At 33.1% G+C, this 18,621-nt stretch overlaps 2 protein-coding genes across 2 annotated transcripts in view; one reads left to right on the top strand and one right to left on the bottom strand.

Moving 5' to 3' along the window:
- Positions 1–479: 479 nt before the first annotated feature.
- On the bottom strand, positions 480–17,809 carry LOC134258956 (uncharacterized). The gene is made up of 14 exons (XM_062741548.1): positions 17,728–17,809; positions 17,499–17,632; positions 12,304–12,429; positions 11,338–11,530; positions 10,758–10,977; positions 9,946–10,152; positions 9,698–9,793; positions 8,661–8,746; positions 8,176–8,331; positions 7,585–7,682; positions 6,951–7,132; positions 2,242–2,328; positions 1,471–1,599; positions 480–708 (listed from the first exon to the last, which is right to left on the bottom strand). The coding sequence occupies exons 1-14, from the start codon at positions 17,806–17,808 to the stop codon at positions 557–559; spliced, it is 1,947 nt and encodes a 648-aa protein (XP_062597532.1). The 5' UTR covers position 17,809; the 3' UTR covers positions 480–556.
- Positions 17,810–18,238: 429 nt separating this feature from the next.
- Positions 18,239–18,621, top strand: part of LOC134258955 (transmembrane protein 98-like) — a 19,836-nt gene continuing 19,453 nt past the window's right edge. Inside the window, 1 exon segment of the mRNA XM_062741547.1 lies at positions 18,239–18,353. The gene's annotated coding sequence lies outside the window, so the exon portion shown is untranslated.

The following is an 18,621-nucleotide window of genomic DNA, read 5'->3' as shown; positions in this document are numbered from 1 at the left end:
ATTTAAAATTTTAAAGACTTAGTTTTTAAAAAAAAAATCACTTAAATTAAAGGTCACAGTGACCTTGAAATAGGTCGTGACACACCGTCTACCCAAGATGCATAAATTGTCCAAGTTTGATGATTGTAAGTCTAATAGTTTTCTAGTTATGACCCAAACAAAATCACAAAATAAAAAAGAAAAAATGCCTGTAAAATGCAGAAAAATCATCCAATCATGATGAAAATCCCAGGTGCACATCTTCATATGGTGAATAATAAGTGTATAAATTTTCAGACAAATCCATCCAACACTTTCTGAGAAACGGTCCGGACAAAATCTTGTCTACAGACAGACGGACAGACGGACATGGTGATTCCAATATACCCCCCTAAACTTCGTTTGCGGGGGTATAAAAATCAAATGTAACATCTTAACATTATTTAATGATGTGCACCAAGTTACAACTGATCAACCCCATTCAAAGCTTTAGGGCATAAATTAATTCTTCTGTCACATCATAAACAGCTCTCCTCTGTAAGATCATAAGCAGCTCTCTTGTGTCATCGAGTTAACATCATAAACAGCTCTCCTCAATCAGAGAGTTAATCTCTTTATCCAACTCATCAAACTCATTCTCCAAGGCCTGGAGCTCATGAAGCATGTCCTGGCTCTGGTCGCTCTCACTCGAGGTAAAGTGGACGTTAGGTACACACTGGGAAGCTGGCACTATACAGAACAAAATTGCGTAGAAAAATTAAATTTGTTTTGAGAACATAATATTGTAGACTGTTAAAATTTACAGAGGGCTTTAAATCAGTAAATTCTTAGAAAAGAATATATTTAATAAAACATAAAATATCTCTGGTGATACAGTAAAAACTGCCTAATCTAACACCTGAGCAATCTGCAACCCTTTGAGTTCTGAAATTTACGGTCATACTCACTTTATATATTTTCATGTTTATTTACACTGACCCCCGTGTAATCTACCACCTTTGCATTTGATTCACTATGAATTCTGACCATTACTCTCACTCCAATTCCACTATTTTCCATGTTCTTTACATACATGTTATCGTGTAACCTGACACCCCGTCTTATCCAACACTTGAGCAATTTGTATCCCTTTAAAATCTGACATTTATTGTCATATTCACTTGACAGTTTGAGTCACTGTGGATTCTGACCTTTATTTTCATTCCCATTTCACTATATTCCAAGTTCTTTACATTGTGTTATCTTACATCCTGTATATTCCAACACAAAGTTTGTCTCCCAATGCACATCAGATTAGACAGGTTTGGGATTAGACATGTTTCACTGTACCTAGTAGCTATATTGATATATCAGACAAAAACTGCAGGAGAAGCAGCCAACAAAATGTTATCTGACAACCTGTCCATTCTGAAAAAAACTGTCTCCCAGTGCATGTCAGATAATACAGGTTTCAGAATAGACAGGTTTCAGGTTAGACAGGTTTTACTGTACCTGGAAGACTGGCATTCCCAAACTCAGAGCCTCCACAGGCCTCAAACACTCTGTCAGAAACACTGGTACAGGTGGAGTCCTCATGAAATTTGATTTTTATACCTAGGTGTGACTGAGCTCCTTCTATCTCTGAAACAATACATCATTTGAGTTAACACTTTTAAACATTAAAACTATCTTTAAATTTTATGGGGACTCAATTTTCATGGATTTGAGTTTACCTTTCATCTATTAATTAACATATCATCTGCGAATTAAAAATCTATCCATTGATTATAATCAAATAATGTTTCCTTCTGTAGACATAAAAAAAATAAAAGTACATCCCCACAAACCTATACATATAAGTATTCAACAAAAATTAATTGGCCCTCACAAATTTTATTGATTCTAGTCACCAAAATACCGGTATGTCCAAGAAAAGATTAGACATGATGCATAATATTGAATTTAGAAGTTATTAGTAATGAATCATTTACTGCAACATGTACAAATAATCCTACAAGTAGATAATAGTGATGATTTTAAATTTCAATCTCTGAAATTTTTCAAAGAACATTCAGTGACAAAAGTAGCAGTGACCAAAGAAACAAAAACAATTTAAGGCAGATAAATACATGTATGTTTGTGTAGACATGTTGCACATTTGACCTTCAAATCCATCTGCTCATTGCTTACATTTTTACAGAGAGATAAAATGGTCTTTATTCAGATTAGTTTTGAATGCCATTCTTCTGAAAATTCAGAACCATTTCCATTTCATTGACTTACCATCCTGAAGCTGAAAAATCTTGTTGGAATTACTGTGTAGCTCCTGTAGCATGTGATCAAGATCATAAGATTTCTCAGGAGGTAACACTGCAATGACGGAACAATATATTGTCTAGATAGTATTCATATTCAACAGTTTGTTCCAAGATTAATCCATGACAGTTTTATACCAGTCTATATATGCATATGAAATCAGATCATAAGAATTTTCAAAAGGTATGGAAAACACTTCAAAAGCAAATTCTATTTTTTATATTATATTTTAAAGTATATGTTCAACAGAACTTTCTTGGTTTTTTGATAGTATCACTTACTCCTGATCATTGCAAGCCTTTCTTCTGATCTATTCAATGTGACTTACTTTGCTTGGATCCTTATCATACTGATTTAACTTGTCTGATCTATTCAGTGTGACTTACTTTGCTTGGATCCTTATCATACTGATTTAACTTGTCTGATCTATTCAGTATGACTTACTTTGCTTGGATTCCTTATCATACTGATTTAACTTGTCTGATCTATTCAGTGTGACTTACTTTGCTTGGATTCTTTATCATACTGATTTAACTTGTCTGATCTATTCAGTGTGACTTACTTTGCTTGGATTCCTTATCATACTGATTTAGCTTGTCTGATCTATTCAGTGTGACTTACTTTGCTTGGATTCCTTGTCATATAGATTTAACTTGTCTGATCTATTCAGTGTGATTTACTTTGCTTGGATTCTTTATCATACTGATTTAGCTTGTCTGATCTATTCAGTGTGACTTACTTTGCTTGGATTCCTTATCATACTGATTTAACTTGTCTGATCTATTCAGTGTGACTTACTTTGTTTGGATTGTTTATCATACTGATTTAACTTGTCTGATCTATTCAGTGTGACAATACTTTGCTTGGATTCTTTATCATACTGATTTAACTTGTCTGATCTACTCAGTGTGACAATACTTTGCTTGGATTCTTTATCATACTGATTTAGCTTGTCTGATCTATTCAGCGTGACTTACTTTGCTTGGATTCCTTATCATACTGATTTAACTTGTCTGATCTATTCAGTGTGACTTACTTTGCTTGGATTCCTTATCATACTGATTTAGTTTGTCTGATCAATTCAGTGTGACTTACTTTGTTTGATTCCTTATCATACTGATTTAACTTGTTTGATCTATTCAATGTGACTTACTTTGTTTGATTCCTTATCATACTGATTTAACTTGTTTGATCTATTCAATGTGACTTACTTTGTTTGATTCCTTATCATACTGATTTAACTTGTTTGATCTATTCAATGTGACTTACTTTGTTTGATTCCTTATCATACTGATTTAACTTGTTTGATCTATTCAGTGTGACTTACTTTGCTTGGATTCTTTATCATACTGATTTAACTTGTCTGATCTATTCAGTGTGACTTACTTTGTTTGATTCCTTATCATACTGATTTAACTTGTTTGATCTATTCAATGTGACTTACTTTGTTTGATTCCTTATCATACTGATTTAACTTGTTTGATCTATTCAATGTGACTTACTTTGTTTGATTCCTTATCATACTGATTTAACTTGTTTGATCTATTCAATGTGACTTACTTTGTTTGATTCCTTATCATACTGATTTAACTTGTTTGATCTATTCAGTGTGACTTACTTTGCTTGGATTCTTTATCATACTGATTTAACTTGTCTGATCTATTCAGTGTGACTTACTTTGTTTGATTCCTTATCATACTGATTTAACTTGTTTGATCTATTCAATGTGACTTACTTTGTTTGATTCCTTATCATACTGATTTAACTTGTTTGATCTATTCAATGTGACTTACTTTGTTTGGATTCCTTATCATACTGATTTAACTTGTTTGATCTATTCAGTGTGACTTACTTTGTTTGATTCCTTATCATACTGATTTAACTTGTCTGATCTATTCAATGTGACTTACTTTGCTTGGATTCTTTATCATACTGATTTAACTTGTCTGATCTACTCAGTGTGACAATACTTTGCTTGGATTCTTTATCATACTGATTTAGCTTGTCTGATCTATTCAGTGTGACTTACTTTGTTTGAATTCCTTATCATACTGATTTAACTTGTCTGATCTATTCAGTGTGACTTACTTTGCTTGGATTCTTTATCATACTGATTTAACTTGTCTGATCTACTCAGTGTGACAATACTTTGCTTGGATTCTTTATCATACTGATTTAACTTGTCTGATCTATTCAGTGTGACTTACTTTGCTTGGATTCCTTATCATACTGATTTAACTTGTCTGATCTATTCAGTGTGAATTACTTTGCTTGGATTCCTTATCATACTGATTTAACTTGTCTGATCTATTCAATGTGACTTACTTTGCTTGGATTCTTTATCATACTGATTTAACTTGTCTGATCTATTCAGTGTGACTTACTTTGTTTGGATTCCTTCTCATACTGATTTAACTTGTCTGATCTATTCAGTGTGACTTACTTTGTTTGGATTCATTATCTTCCTGATTTAACTTGTCTGATCTATTCAGTGTGACTTACTTTGTTTGGATTCCTTATCATACTGATTTAGCTTGTCTGATCTATTCAGTGTGACTTGCTTTGCTTGGATTCTTGATCATACTGATTTAACTTGTCTGATCTATTCAGTGTGACTTACTTAGCTTGGATTCCTTATCATACTGATTTAAGGAGGCCGACTATAGTTTTATTGTGTGAAAACTACAATAGCGAAACTCTTCATTTTTATACCATATATAACTTACATTAACTTCAGTGTACATGTAAAGTGTGGGAGAAATCTACCGTCCAGGTATTTTTGAGGGACCGTCTCAAAATACAGGTACATTTACTATAGGATTATATAGGAAAATGCCAATTTTTAGCACTTTAAAGCAAATTATACAAATACTACAATAGACATTTTGTTCAAACTATAATATTTGATGAGTAATACTGTATTATACAATATATGTAAGAAACACAAAATTCTACCGTCTTGTTACCAAAGGGGGCATCTCAAAATGCAAAAAAATAGCGAAGTTTACTATTTTTTATAGAGTATTACAAAATATGACGTACGCAATGGATTCACATGAAAACATAATAAAAATATTGGAGATATTCTCAAATTTTTATGTTTTAAATTTCAAGAGCGTAAGTTTATTACTTTTCCTTTAATAATTTTTTTATTACTCCTTTCTTTAAGAGCTACAGATTATCATAACGTCAAAAACACACTGTAACGACGTCAACCTACCTATCAATTGCAAAATAGGTTAAAAAATCAGTTATATCAAATTGTAATTACATTTTTATACCTTAATTTCTTAATTTTGTTTAATTTTAATAATTAAGCGAAAAAAGTTGCATTAAAACAGTAAATACGTTTCATTTTACTATGATGCGCGAAATATTGCGCAATGGAAACTATAGTCGGCCCCCTTAACTTGTCTGATCTATTCAGTGTGATTTACTTTGCTTGGATTCCTTATCATACTGATTTAACTTGTCTGATCTATTCAGTGTGACTTACTTTGCTTGGATTCCTTATCATACTGATTTAACTTGTCTGATCTATTCAGTGTGACTTACTTTGTTTGGATTCTTTATCATACTGATTTAACTTGTCTGATCTATTCAGTATGACTTACTTTGCTTGGATTCCTTATCATACTGATTTAACTTGTCTGATCTATTCAGTGTGACTTACTTTGTTTGGATTCCTTGTCATACTGATTTAACTTGTCTGATCTATTCAGTGTGACTTACTTTGTTTGGATTCCTTATCATACTGATTTAACTTGTCTGATCTATTCAGTATGACTTACTTTGCTTGGATTCCTTATCATACTGATTTAACTTGTCTGATCTATTCAGTGTGACTTACTTTGCTTGGATTCTTTATCATACTGATTTAACTTGTCTGTTCTATTCAGTGTGACCTTGTTTGTTTGGATTCCTTATCATACTGATTTAACTTGTCTGATCTATTCAGTGTGACCTACTTTGCTTGGATTCTTTATCATACTGATTTAACTTGTCTGATCTACTCTGTGTGACTTACTTTGTTTGAATTCCTTGTCATACTGATTTAACTTGTCTGATCTACTCTGTGTGACTTACTTTGCTTGGATTCCTTATCATACTGATTTAACTTGTCTGATCTATTCAGTGTGACCTACTTTGCTTGGATTCCTTATCATACTGATTTAACTTGTCTGATCTATTCAGTGTGACTTACTTTGCTTGGATTCCTTGTCATACTGATTTAACTTGTCTGATCTATTCAGTGTGACTTACTTTGCTTGGATTCTTTATCATACTGATTTAACTTGTCTGTTCTATTCAGTGTGACCTTGTTTGTTTGGATTCCTTATCATACTGATTTAACTTGCCTGATCTATTCAGTGTGACCTACTTTGCTTGGATTCTTTATCATACTGATTTAACTTGTCTGATCTACTCTGTGTGACTTACTTTGTTTGAATTCCTTGTCATACTGATTTAACTTGTCTGATCTACTCTGTGTGACTTACTTTGTTTGAATTCCTTGTCATACTGATTTAACTTGTCTGATCTACTCTGTGTGACTTACTTTGCTTGGATTCCTTATCATACTGATTTAACTTGTCTGATCTATTCAGTGTGACCTACTTTGCTTGGATTCCTTATCATACTGATTTAACTTGTCTGATCTATTCAGTGTGACTTACTTTGCTTGGATTCCTTGTCATACTGATTTAACTTGTCCAGTCCTATCTGTACACTCTCCTCTGCCTCGTCAGACTTGACAGATTTTTTCTTTGTCTCCCCAATCCTCCGGCCTCCTTTTATACTTCTGATCACTTCTTGGTAGTCTTTACCTTTTATGTACAGTTCATACGGGTAAATGTTCCTACAATTTTTATAGTTCACTTGAAAAAATATCTTCATTTAGTTGATGACTGATCCTTTCTAACACCTGAAAAGTCTTTTTCTTTCTTCAAAACAACAGGTAGACTTTAAATTGCACAGGGATAATATGATATTCAGCTAGCTCTGCAATGTTGGTTTTTTAAGTTATCTGACTAGACACTTATTTTTGGTAGTACAGCTTGGCTCTTAGAGCCATAGAGCCTCTATAGCCAGACTGCCCTCCATGTGTATAGAACTCACAGTTATCACTATAGACACTTACTTTTGGTAGAACAACTTGGCTCTAGAGTGAGTGAGTATAACCACACTGCCCTTTATCTGTACAAGTTATCACTATAGACACTTACTTTTGGTAGAACAACTTGGCTCTAGAGTGAGTGAGTATAACCACACTGCCCTTTATCTGTACAAGTTATCACTATAGACACTTACTTTTGGTAGAACAACTTGGCTCTATAACCACACTGCCCTTTGGCTGAGGAATCAGTCATCTCTCTGTATACTGCTGACCACAGCATATTAGCACAAACCTAGGGAAAAAAGAAATGCTTTAAGAAATAGATTCTGTTAATTTAAATAATTATGTTCTAGATTCAAAAGTCAATCACATGTAAATAGCTCCATTATAATGAGCACATCATTGCTCATTCTCCTAAATAAATGTACCCTAAAATTAATTTAATTTATCCTTCTATGAAATTTCTATCTATTAAAAGTGTTATATATATTGAGTTTACTTTTAAACCAAACATTTCTGTGGAAAAAATACCATCCTGATGCAAATTATGACTTTCAGAATTGTTAATGATCTACTTTTAAGCATTGCTGAATATATTATAATATGAACTTAATTATGAACACTGGTCTTCGATACCTTGGTTGTTCCAAAGTGATGTTGAAGTCTCAATGCCTCATTCTTCAAGCATCTTGAATTGTAGGATAACTCAAGTTTTTCCTTTGTCCTACTGAGTTTGAGATAATAAGATTTGACTGTAGATATGGGCTCTCTATTTTACTTCTCACCTTTTCATATCCCCCTCTTTCGTGTACTGCCATGAAGAGTTGGAACAGACCCACAGGGGTGTTGCTCCAAATCACTTTCCTCTTAATTGTCAGGTCATGCCTCATCATAAAACTATGTAGATCATGCTCAAATGCTTTCTCATTTCTCTTATATTGCTGAAATAGGAAAATGCAAGATTTACAACAGATTTACCGATTTATTTTACAAAAATACATGGGATTTTCTAAAATTCTGAAATATATAGACAAAAGATACAAAAATGTGTAAAATACACATATTTATACATTTCAATTCCAGAAGTAATTCAAAATTCGTTCATAACTTATAACTGATATAATATTTCATACTAGAGGTCAAATTAAGTTATGATATTTTTTAAAAAAAATTTAAAGAACATGGTGTATATCTTATTTTAAATTAGCTCAGCTAAAATAGATTTTCTACCTAGTATAAACATCAATAGTAAATTTGACAGATTCTGTACCTGAACATTAATAGTAAATCTCTCTTCTTTACTTTGATTTAACATTGAACTTTTCATCTCCAGGTCATCAAAGTTAAAGACACTCTCTACAAAGACAGATACAAGCACAGCAAAATGTGTAATATAGATATATACCACTGATCCCAAATAAATTGTCCAGAATGTAAACAATATTTGCTAGTTTGAAGTTTAAGCAATTGATTTTAATGACGACTTAAACATATTAAACTTTAGATCTGAATAAGCCAGATTCTGGATTACTGTAAACCAACTTTTATTCGCATGCGAGAAATTTTCGCGAAGTTCGCGACAGCCTCTTCATCGTGAATATTTCTCGCAGCGAACCAGTCCTTAAGGTCTCTTTGTCTATTAACAACAGATAAAAAAGGCTTGATCGCGAAAATTAATCGTCGTGAACTAGTTTAACTTCGGTAAATCGCGAAATAAAGTCGTCAGGAATAAAAGTTGGTTTACAGTATACAACATCCAGGTTAAACAAGTTTCACTGTAATTTCAATGAAGATTGATATATTTATAATTAAGGTTTAAGGTTATAAAAAATATGTAATTTGTAAGTATATATGGTAATTTGAGCCAAAATCTAAATTCTTCTGATCATCTTTGTTAAGTGTGGAAGCAGGTGAACATTTAATTGATGCTACTTATTTATACTGATCACCGTTTGTCAAATTCAGGGATTTATCTAGCTATTTTGTTTTACTACCATTTTATATATGAAGGGGAAAAATGAGAGCCGCAAGCTCGATCTGAGCGCTTGAGGCGTGAGTGTGCTAAGGGGGTCCGGGGGTATGCCCCCCCCCCCTGGAAAATTTTTAAATAAGTGGAGTAAAATCCTGGCAATTCCAATAGAAATCTTTGGATCAGACTTCTATGGTCATGCTTGGAATTGGGTTCACGTCAAGACAAATAGAAAAAAATATTCAATCTAAAATTGAAAAAAGAAAGTTTGAAAATATTTTGAAATTAGAAAAAAATACTTACCGGTATAAAGTTCAAAAATGTCTAAAGATACTCACTACAACTTGGTGATAGAATAGTATTTACATCTGTTCTCAATGGCAATGGAAAATGGGTGATTGGTTTAACTGAATTGGAGTTTTCTCTTTCGACTTCTGTGAAAATTACAAAGAGAGTTATGATTCTTTTAAATTTGGAAGTACAGTGTAAGAAAGAATTGAGTAAAATGATAAAAGTTTGTAAAACTTATCTTTTCTCTAATTTCATAACATCACAATTTTGTTTTTTTTCATTTGGATTTAATTACCTCTTTTCAACCATGGATCCTTTGAATCTTCTCCTCTTGATTCCTTGTCATAACTCTGGCTCTGAGAAAGATCTTTAAGTCTCTTGTGTTGTCTCTCTGAGGTTGGCTTGTGTTTCCCTTTAAAGATATCTCTCTTTGTTTGCTCACTCTCACAATGACAAGTCTGTTTCTTCAACCCGAGTGCAGATTTACTCTTTTCATCTTCAGCTGGAATCAAAACATTGCTTTCCTGGAGAGTCTGGTTGAGACTCTTTGGACAGACAAATCAGAGACGTATTGATCCAAACCTTGTTTAAACCTTAAATGCACAGCTCTGCTTTTTTGTTGCAAACCTAGGGTTTTATTACTTGTATTATAGCTTTATATCCCATACAGCATTGGTATCTGTTAATTTTACTCCTAATCTTGTTAAATCATTTACCTTCAAATGGTTCCAAACAACCCTATATGTGAGCTGCCTTAGAATCTCAATATAAAAATCTCATCTACTGGAATGGTATCCAAAAAGCACTAAGTTTAGTTAATGTAGATGACTATTACATGTATAGGTGAAACTAGAAAATTGCAAATGCATGAATGTGTCTTTTTAAAAAAAAAAGTAAATGTCTATTTGTTAAGAAAACCAATGACTCTTAGAAGTACCAACACCAATAGCTTAACTGAATTAAGGCAAATACACGTGCCCCTTCTATCATAAAATAAAAAAGTAAAACATAAATGTTGATAAGCACTAACCCTGGATGAAAACTGGAGAAAACAGTTGAAGTCACTTGAAAAATCTAAATAATAGTCCCAATGTTTTAGACTCTTACCATCATCTGATTGATTCTTCCTAATCCTTTGTTTCTGATTATTTCCCTTGAATTTGCATGCATTGTTAATCCTCTCCTGTGAGGTGAGGGGAATTAATAGATCTGCCTCCTGTATGGCCTCCATTACAGAGCTCTTTCTGTAGTTCTCCAGCTTGGAGCATTTTATCTGCATAGCCAGCCTCAGTCTCTTTTTTCTCTTTTTCTTGGTTTTTCTCAAATTCTTAAAAGAATAAAAGTCTCTTGCCTGCAATTGTAACTTGATGTGTATGCAAATATTTTTTTTTATAATTGTAACTCTGAATTTAAACATCCTGTCATGTATTTATGATGTTAAGAAAAATTTTTTATGAGCTTTTTGGTAAACAAATCAAAATGATTGATAGTTTTATGTCTCTTGTGAGAATTTCTCTGAAGAAAGATGAACTAATTGCAATCCAGATTTTCCTTTATAAACAAATTCTAAAGTTGAATATATTTAGTTTGAAGCATAAATTTTGTGCAAAGTAAATGATAATCCAATCTAACAAAGTTTAGAGCCTATGTTAATCTCTCTCTATCTCTCTCTCTCTCTCTCTCTAACCTTGACTTGACTGGTTCCCTGTTCCTGTTGGATTTCTTCCTTATGACCATACAGTGTGACTTTGTTTGCTGGTATCCAGGCATGACAGTGAACTCCTCCCAGGTACTCTACGTGATATCTGAAGGGGTCCCCATCCCTGTCCACTTCATAATGAAAGTCATACTCAGGATCATTTGTTATAATAGCAGGCCACCTTAAAAAAGAAGGTTAAATCTATACTTCATGGTGAAAGTTAGTTCCAGGATCATTTGTAATTGTTTTTTTTTTTTGGGGGGGGGGGATTCTTAACTAGAGAAGAGAATTGTTTTGATAGGAAGGTGACATCGTTTTCCATGAAAATTCAACATCAATGCTGAATTTTAAAATTAATGTATTTTCCAGACTGCAAAAAATAAATGCTAATTTCTCGAGATTAAGAAAGTTTTGAGTTGGGCCATTTTTAGCCAGTCAGTCAGGAGAGGGTAATCACATTTACCAAACAATTTTTAAAAGATGGCCTTAGATTATTGATGAAAATACTGGAGATCTATTTTTAAAGTCTCTATTCAGCTGTACTGACCTAGAGAAAAAAATTATTTTGTTAAAACCACTGTCTATATAACATCATAAACTTACATGTAGTTTACAGTTAGAATTAAACTTTGCTCATAGTCTAACCACAAATCTGGAAAATTCTTGTCTAAAGATTAATTAAGGTGCATTATAAAAATTGTTAAATTGGATGTCTGAATCTCTGCATCAATTGTTGCTCAAGACCTGCATGCATTGACAACATAGTCTTGTATCAGACCCACATTTGAGCTGGCCTAATCTAAATTAGGCCAAGCTTAAAGAATTTTTCGTTTGCGATTGCCGACCTATCATTTTTAGACTGTGAAGGTAGGTAGGCATTCCATTTTTTTTAAATTCAGAATTTTGTTAGAATACACAATTTAATACAGCTTTAAATATAAATGTTATATATACCTACAGTATCCTGATGTCTTGGCCCAGACCAGAGTGCCAACTGACAAGCAGGACATGACATACTTAAAGCCTAACTTCTTAGCCAGTCTGTCATAGGCTGTGTAATCTTCTTCTGCAGCTTCACAGCTAAAAAGATCAAGATCGTTATTTCATTTTGGTAAGGGAAAAGCTATAATGCACTTTCAGAAAAGTATGGAAACATGGTCTAGGAACATAAAGAGAGTCTATCAACACTTCAGAAACTTGCATCATTTCAGACACATATGGATTTTCTCTACAATTAACAGATTTAGGTGATCAGGACAAAAGCTCTCTGTGAACTTGCTGCTTGTTACAGGAATGTGCCAAAAACCATAAGGAAATTGTTTGCTGCAATGCCTGTTAGTTAGCAGCAACAAGCATAGAGCAAGGTTTCCATATTTGGATAATCCAGCTAGTGTTTCCAGCAAACTTCATTTGTATGGGAAAATGTTTGCTGCAAGCTTGCTGGTACTTGCCACAAATTTGCTGCAAACACCAAGGCTTTGTATAGACTGTCATGCTTTCTTTTATAGCTACATTGCCGATACCATAGTCGGTCTATGCACATATGACCTAAAGAAAACTGCTGGTGCATGCTGGTCAAAACTGGCTTAATTTGGTTGTGACCGAGTCAAAAATTGGTTAAATGTCAGAGTACCGCATAACAAATGATTAAATTGTCCCATCTGGTGAAAAAAAAACCCAGGGCTGTCACAGCACCTTTTGGGACAGGGACCGGGTCCCTCTATATTGGGAAAAATCCTCGACATTTTTGTCAAATTGGGAAAATTTTAAACATACTTTCATGTATTAAATAAACACACACACCCCCCCCCTAAGAAAAGAATTTAATCATGAAAGCCATTTATCTCTTTGAAAAGTAAACTTGAAAAATTAAAATTTACAGGACATAAGGTCTGATAAAATCTATATTTAACAGACCAAACATTCACTTACTTAGCAGGCTTTTTTTCCATATGATACAGAGAACTAAAAAATGTGGGGAGGGGGTACTTCTTACAGTTTAATAGCATTTGAAATAAATTTTAAAAAAATTGATTATAAAGAATAATTTATTGAAATTATCAAGTTACTATTAAAAATTTTCCTTTAAAATGTAATATCATAAAATTGCCTAGATCTACAATTTATTTCTTTTTTCTACCAATTCTGGTCATTTAACACATGCAAATAAAACAGATAGTATCCAAGATTTTATTTTAACTTATAATTCACTTTAAAATTGTTTATTTATTTTATGAACTAGCTCATAATGGTAATCCTTGTTTAATAATGAAAATAAGTTCCCCAACCCAATCTACGTATGACCTATCCATAGATCTCTATTCCATGACAGAGGAAATTCGAATTAGAAATAAACGATCATGATAGGGTTGTTGCAGATTAAAATCAATCATGCATTACTGCTAAATGGATCAAATAAAGGATGTATGTGTGGAAAATTAGTTGATATAAATGAGAAAACGCGTCTTTGGGAATTTTTAAGTCTGAAATTGGGAAAATCTAGCACTTTGTGCCATTGGGAATGGGTCCGATATTCGGTCCTAATTTGAGGGCAGTGACGGCCCTGAAACCACATAAATAGTGCCATATGATTACATAAAAGTTGTTGTTTCTTACAGTATGCTTTGGTAATTCTCTGAGGACTTTGTTGAATTGTTCCCAATGCAAAACATATGTACTCTTAAATCCAAAGTGGATTAGCAAAGGGGGATCTATGAGTGATTATATGTCTATATAGTTCTGTCATTGATAATAAAATAGAGATCATGTCACTATTACATGCAGGCAAATTGAATTGCAATAAACATGGTGTCATGGCCAATAAAATTTACAACTCTTGCAAAACCAGGGCAAACTCTAAAGAGAAAAATTGAAGCAGACAAGACTTAACGAAGAAGAGAGATCAGGGGGTGCTGAAGAGTGACACGTACAGACTTGATCTGATTTAGATAAAAATGAAAATGAAAGATTGGTAACCATGGTGAAAGAGGTTGCGAGAGAGCTGGAAAGTGCATGAGTATGAAAATGTAGAAAGATGTTACAATTGAATACACTTATAAAATTTGCGGCCGATGATATATACACGACCGTCGTGCACACTATATGGAAAATCTATTTACACGACCGTCGTGCAAATAGCTATTGCAAAGTAATGAGATATATACACGACCGTCGTGCATAGATATTAAGTAAAATCTATTTACACGACCGTCTTGCATATAGCAATTGCACATTACCCGAGATATGTACACGACCGCATTTATCGTCGTGTACCCTAAATTCGTCCCCAAACTTCTCGGGACCAGCACGTTTCGAACTTCGTATCGAAGACGTCATTATTAATTGTTTTGACTAGTGAACCCAATTATGCAACTTTTTCAGCAATTATTTTTCAGAATTAGCAGTTTAGTATTAAACTTTAAGTTAAATAAAATAAAAATACTTAAAATATCTGATTATTCCTTATGTCCATTTTTATTGAAAGTGTACAGCTAGTTTACTTACGTTCCCCAAAATTACTTCCAGATCTAATATACCTTCATTTTATTATTTTATACCCGTCAGTGTATTGAATTACGTGCATGGGCTACAAATTAAAACAATTTATAAATACTGTGCTTCTTATTTTCCCTTTTCTTGTGTGTCTGTTTTGTTTTAATACGTTTCATTTAATCGAGATTTTTTCAAGAATATGTTATGGAGACGGAAAATAAATAAAATCAAATATATTATATCAAAAATATTTCCCATACAGAAGAATTTATTATACCACCCCTTTCAATAAAAAATCAATCTGTCAACATAACCAAGCATTGATGATCACATTGTGTGAATAGATCTACTTTTGACCTTGCCAAGTCGCCAGATCTTTCCTGCAAATTCTTTTATTTCTCATTTTATATAGTATATGAAAAGTTTATATAGTATATGAAAAGTCTTTTTTTCCTGTAATCATGGTAATGATTAATAATAATTATGTGATCAATTCAAGTCTACGCATTAAATTATAATAGTTTTAATTTCCTATGTTTTTTTTTCAGATTGTGCCCGACTTGCACTGCTCAAATATTTTGATATTCTATCGGTTTTTGCCAGTAAGGTCAATGAATTTTGGAAAATCTTAAATAAAACATTGTATAATTCACATATCAGGTAATTTGATGAGCATACAATAAAAAGACATCGTTGAAAGCACGTTCGTGTTTTTTTTTAATTTCGTAATAAAGAAAACGGAGTCGGTATAATCGAAAGCAATTTATGTTCTTTATATAATGAAGAGAGGAAACTTTCCACTTCCTTTACGGTTCTCACAAAAAATCACATTCTTTCCACAAATCAAAATTAAGTATACGTATAAAATAGTTATCCACGTGCAGATATAATTACGTTTATTTAGCGTCTAATTCACGCAGTTTTGTAATTAAGGTGCTATACTATAACTTGGAGATTCTACCTGTGAAGTCAAAGAGAATTATTAATAATTTTTTTTTTGTTTTCTTTTTAAAGTAACATAAGTTCATAAAAAAAAAACAGGTTTGACAATTATTTTTTTTAATAATTTAAATTTTAGTGCCTTTTGAAAATATATTGAGGTCATTTTTTTTATACAATAATATAAAGAGAGATTCTCGATTTTATTTCCTAATATAGAGAGAAATTTTCATTTTATTTAGGTTGTGCATCATTTGTTCTCAATACTTCCCCAATTATACAAGATATCGGCACCACTGGCACTGATATGTTTGAATTAAATCAGTGCGTCAGGTCATTTGTTCATGTTGTTTATTCCACAGAATCCATATCCTTAATTGATTGAAACAAATGGTTTAATTAATACAACAAGGTTCAAAATTCAATAAGAAGTAAATGATTTCTGTCAACAAGTGACAATTACTACATACATCGGATACGTGTAACCAAGTAATTGGTCGTACATGCGAACCGTCTTAATTGGGACGAAACGTCTCAGTGCGAATGGTCTGTGGGGACGAACCGTCTCGCACTCTAACAAGGAAAGATAAATACAGTGCATGTTTTATGTTTTTCACGACGGTCGTGTAAATAGTCATTGAAATTATATACACGACGGTCGTGCGAATAGTCATTGAAATTATATACACGACGGTCGTGCGAATAGTCTTTGAAATTATATACACGACGGTCGTGTATATAGACACTGCCAAAATTTGCAGTTTGTGTTTTTTTAATTTGCAGTTTTAAAATAAATATTTCAATTGTTAACATATTTCTTACAGGCTTAGTTATTAATTTCATTCAGACATGTAGGCAAAGTTTATTGACAAGATGTACGTCAGAATGACAGACTTTAATTTGGAGAAAAACTTCCACAGCTCTGGACCTAGCTCACGTACATGTACCTGTTGTATTCTGGGTCAAAGTTCAGATGACAGTGGCACTAGTACTATGGATAGTTTTCAATAGGCCTGAATTTAGCGAAAGTTACCTCCACTGGGTCGCCAAATTGGAGGTTGACTCGGTGATTTTCCCTCTTTGTCTTATCAAGTTTAAGAGGTTGTAGCAGAAATATTTGATGGAAAATCTTTCAAAAATATTAATTTTTTTAAATAAAGGAGGCTTCCAAAAAATTATATACTTCAGAAAAATAATGATTTCTAATTCAAAATAGCAAATATAAAATTTTAAAATTGGCTGAACAATGAAGGAATATGAGCATTTGGACCTCCAGTTTGGCGGCCAACAGAAAATACTAAGCTCTCGCTAAATTCCGGCCTATCAAAAACTCTCTATTGTAATGGTTTGGGCTGTGGATAAATCAGCCTGGATATTCAGTTGGTAGAGCACCTGACTAGAGATGCAGGGGTCCAGGGTTCGATTCAGGGTCCAACCATACATTTTCTCTTTTCCTGTTCCAGATTTGGTGTCATTGACCACCCCTGGAATTGCAGGTGAAAGTCCTGCCAGGGGGTAATAAGAACTTGGGTTGTGTCTTCGAGGGGGAAGACCATGCATATAAGAAGGGAGGAATGTAATGGTTTGGGCGGTGAATATCAGCCTGGATAGCTCAGTTGGTAAGAGCACCTGACTAGAGATGTAGGGCTCCAGGGGTCGATTCCCGGTCCAGCCATACATTTTCTCCTTCCTCTTACACTATTAACCTATGACCTCACCTGTTGTACTCTGGGTCAGAGTTCATATGACAGAACCACTCTATATCTTCTAAGCTTTCTCCCTCCATTGAAGGAATTTTTCTCCACTTCTGGCAGTTTACATTGTCACACTGAATCCAAGTGAAGTTTTTCACCTATATAATAGAGAAAATTTGAGAAATTCATTGTGATAAATCCGTTAAATTTTCATTTTATTGCTTTCAGATTTTATTTTACATAGTAAAGATACCTGGCGTATTCTTTCCAACATATCAATTTCCTGTAAAGCAGTCCGCTGTGATGCCGGGGAAGAGGAAAATGGTGTGTTCATCTTTCTAAACACGTTCTGATTTGCAGATACGATACAACTCTGAATTCTAAAATATCATAAATTGTGATAAAGTTCTTTCACTGGGTCTATACAATACCAAATATATATATATTATATATACAAAAATACACCAGCTTTACCGTCATTTGGTGAAAAAACTTTCTTGGGAAAGCAGACGCTTTTCTTCATCAGTTACTCTCAAAAGCAAATTAAAAATTTTGTAACCTTCATATCTTATTTAAAAACAGTAAAGAATGTATGTTATTTATTTTTCTAATCATTTGATGATAATTATTCACTCAAAGCAGGAAGAACAGTTCTTACTTCTCCAAAAATAAATTATGTAATTTTTGTTTGGAGATTACATTACAAAAAAAAAGTGAGGATCGACAGTGCGTTTGTAAAGAAAGGAGAAGAAAGTGATTGCTTCAAAGCGCCCAACTGATTAAACAAACAATCGCCATTATCTTGATTTTCAGCAGGTGGTTGTTTTGATTTAGTTGACATCGTTTTACCTGTGCCAAGAACAAGTGTGTCACGCACGTGTAAGTACTAAAACAGACCACTTCTACAACCATCAATGCCAATTAGAAACTAACTTCTCCTTCCTTGCTAGTTAAATCACTAATCAGTCAGACGTTTTCATCTGCCTGGTAGGCTAAATCACCAAATGAGATGATTAACAGATTCTTCATTTCTCTTGTAATGGTATATTTTAATGTTCCTTGCATTTTTATATGTTTATAATCTTATGAAGTAATTTTGTGACTGTACAAAAGTTGAACAACATATAATAATACACCCTTAAGCCGT

The sequence above is a fragment of the Saccostrea cucullata genome, unplaced genomic scaffold, assembly GCF_032062105.1.
Source record: "Saccostrea cucullata isolate Sc308-1 unplaced genomic scaffold, CSIRO_AGI_Scuc_v1 ctg2997, whole genome shotgun sequence".
NCBI classification, from domain to species: Eukaryota; Metazoa; Mollusca; class Bivalvia; order Ostreida; family Ostreidae; genus Saccostrea; species Saccostrea cuccullata.
This window is presented reverse-complemented; position numbering and strand designations above follow the sequence as displayed.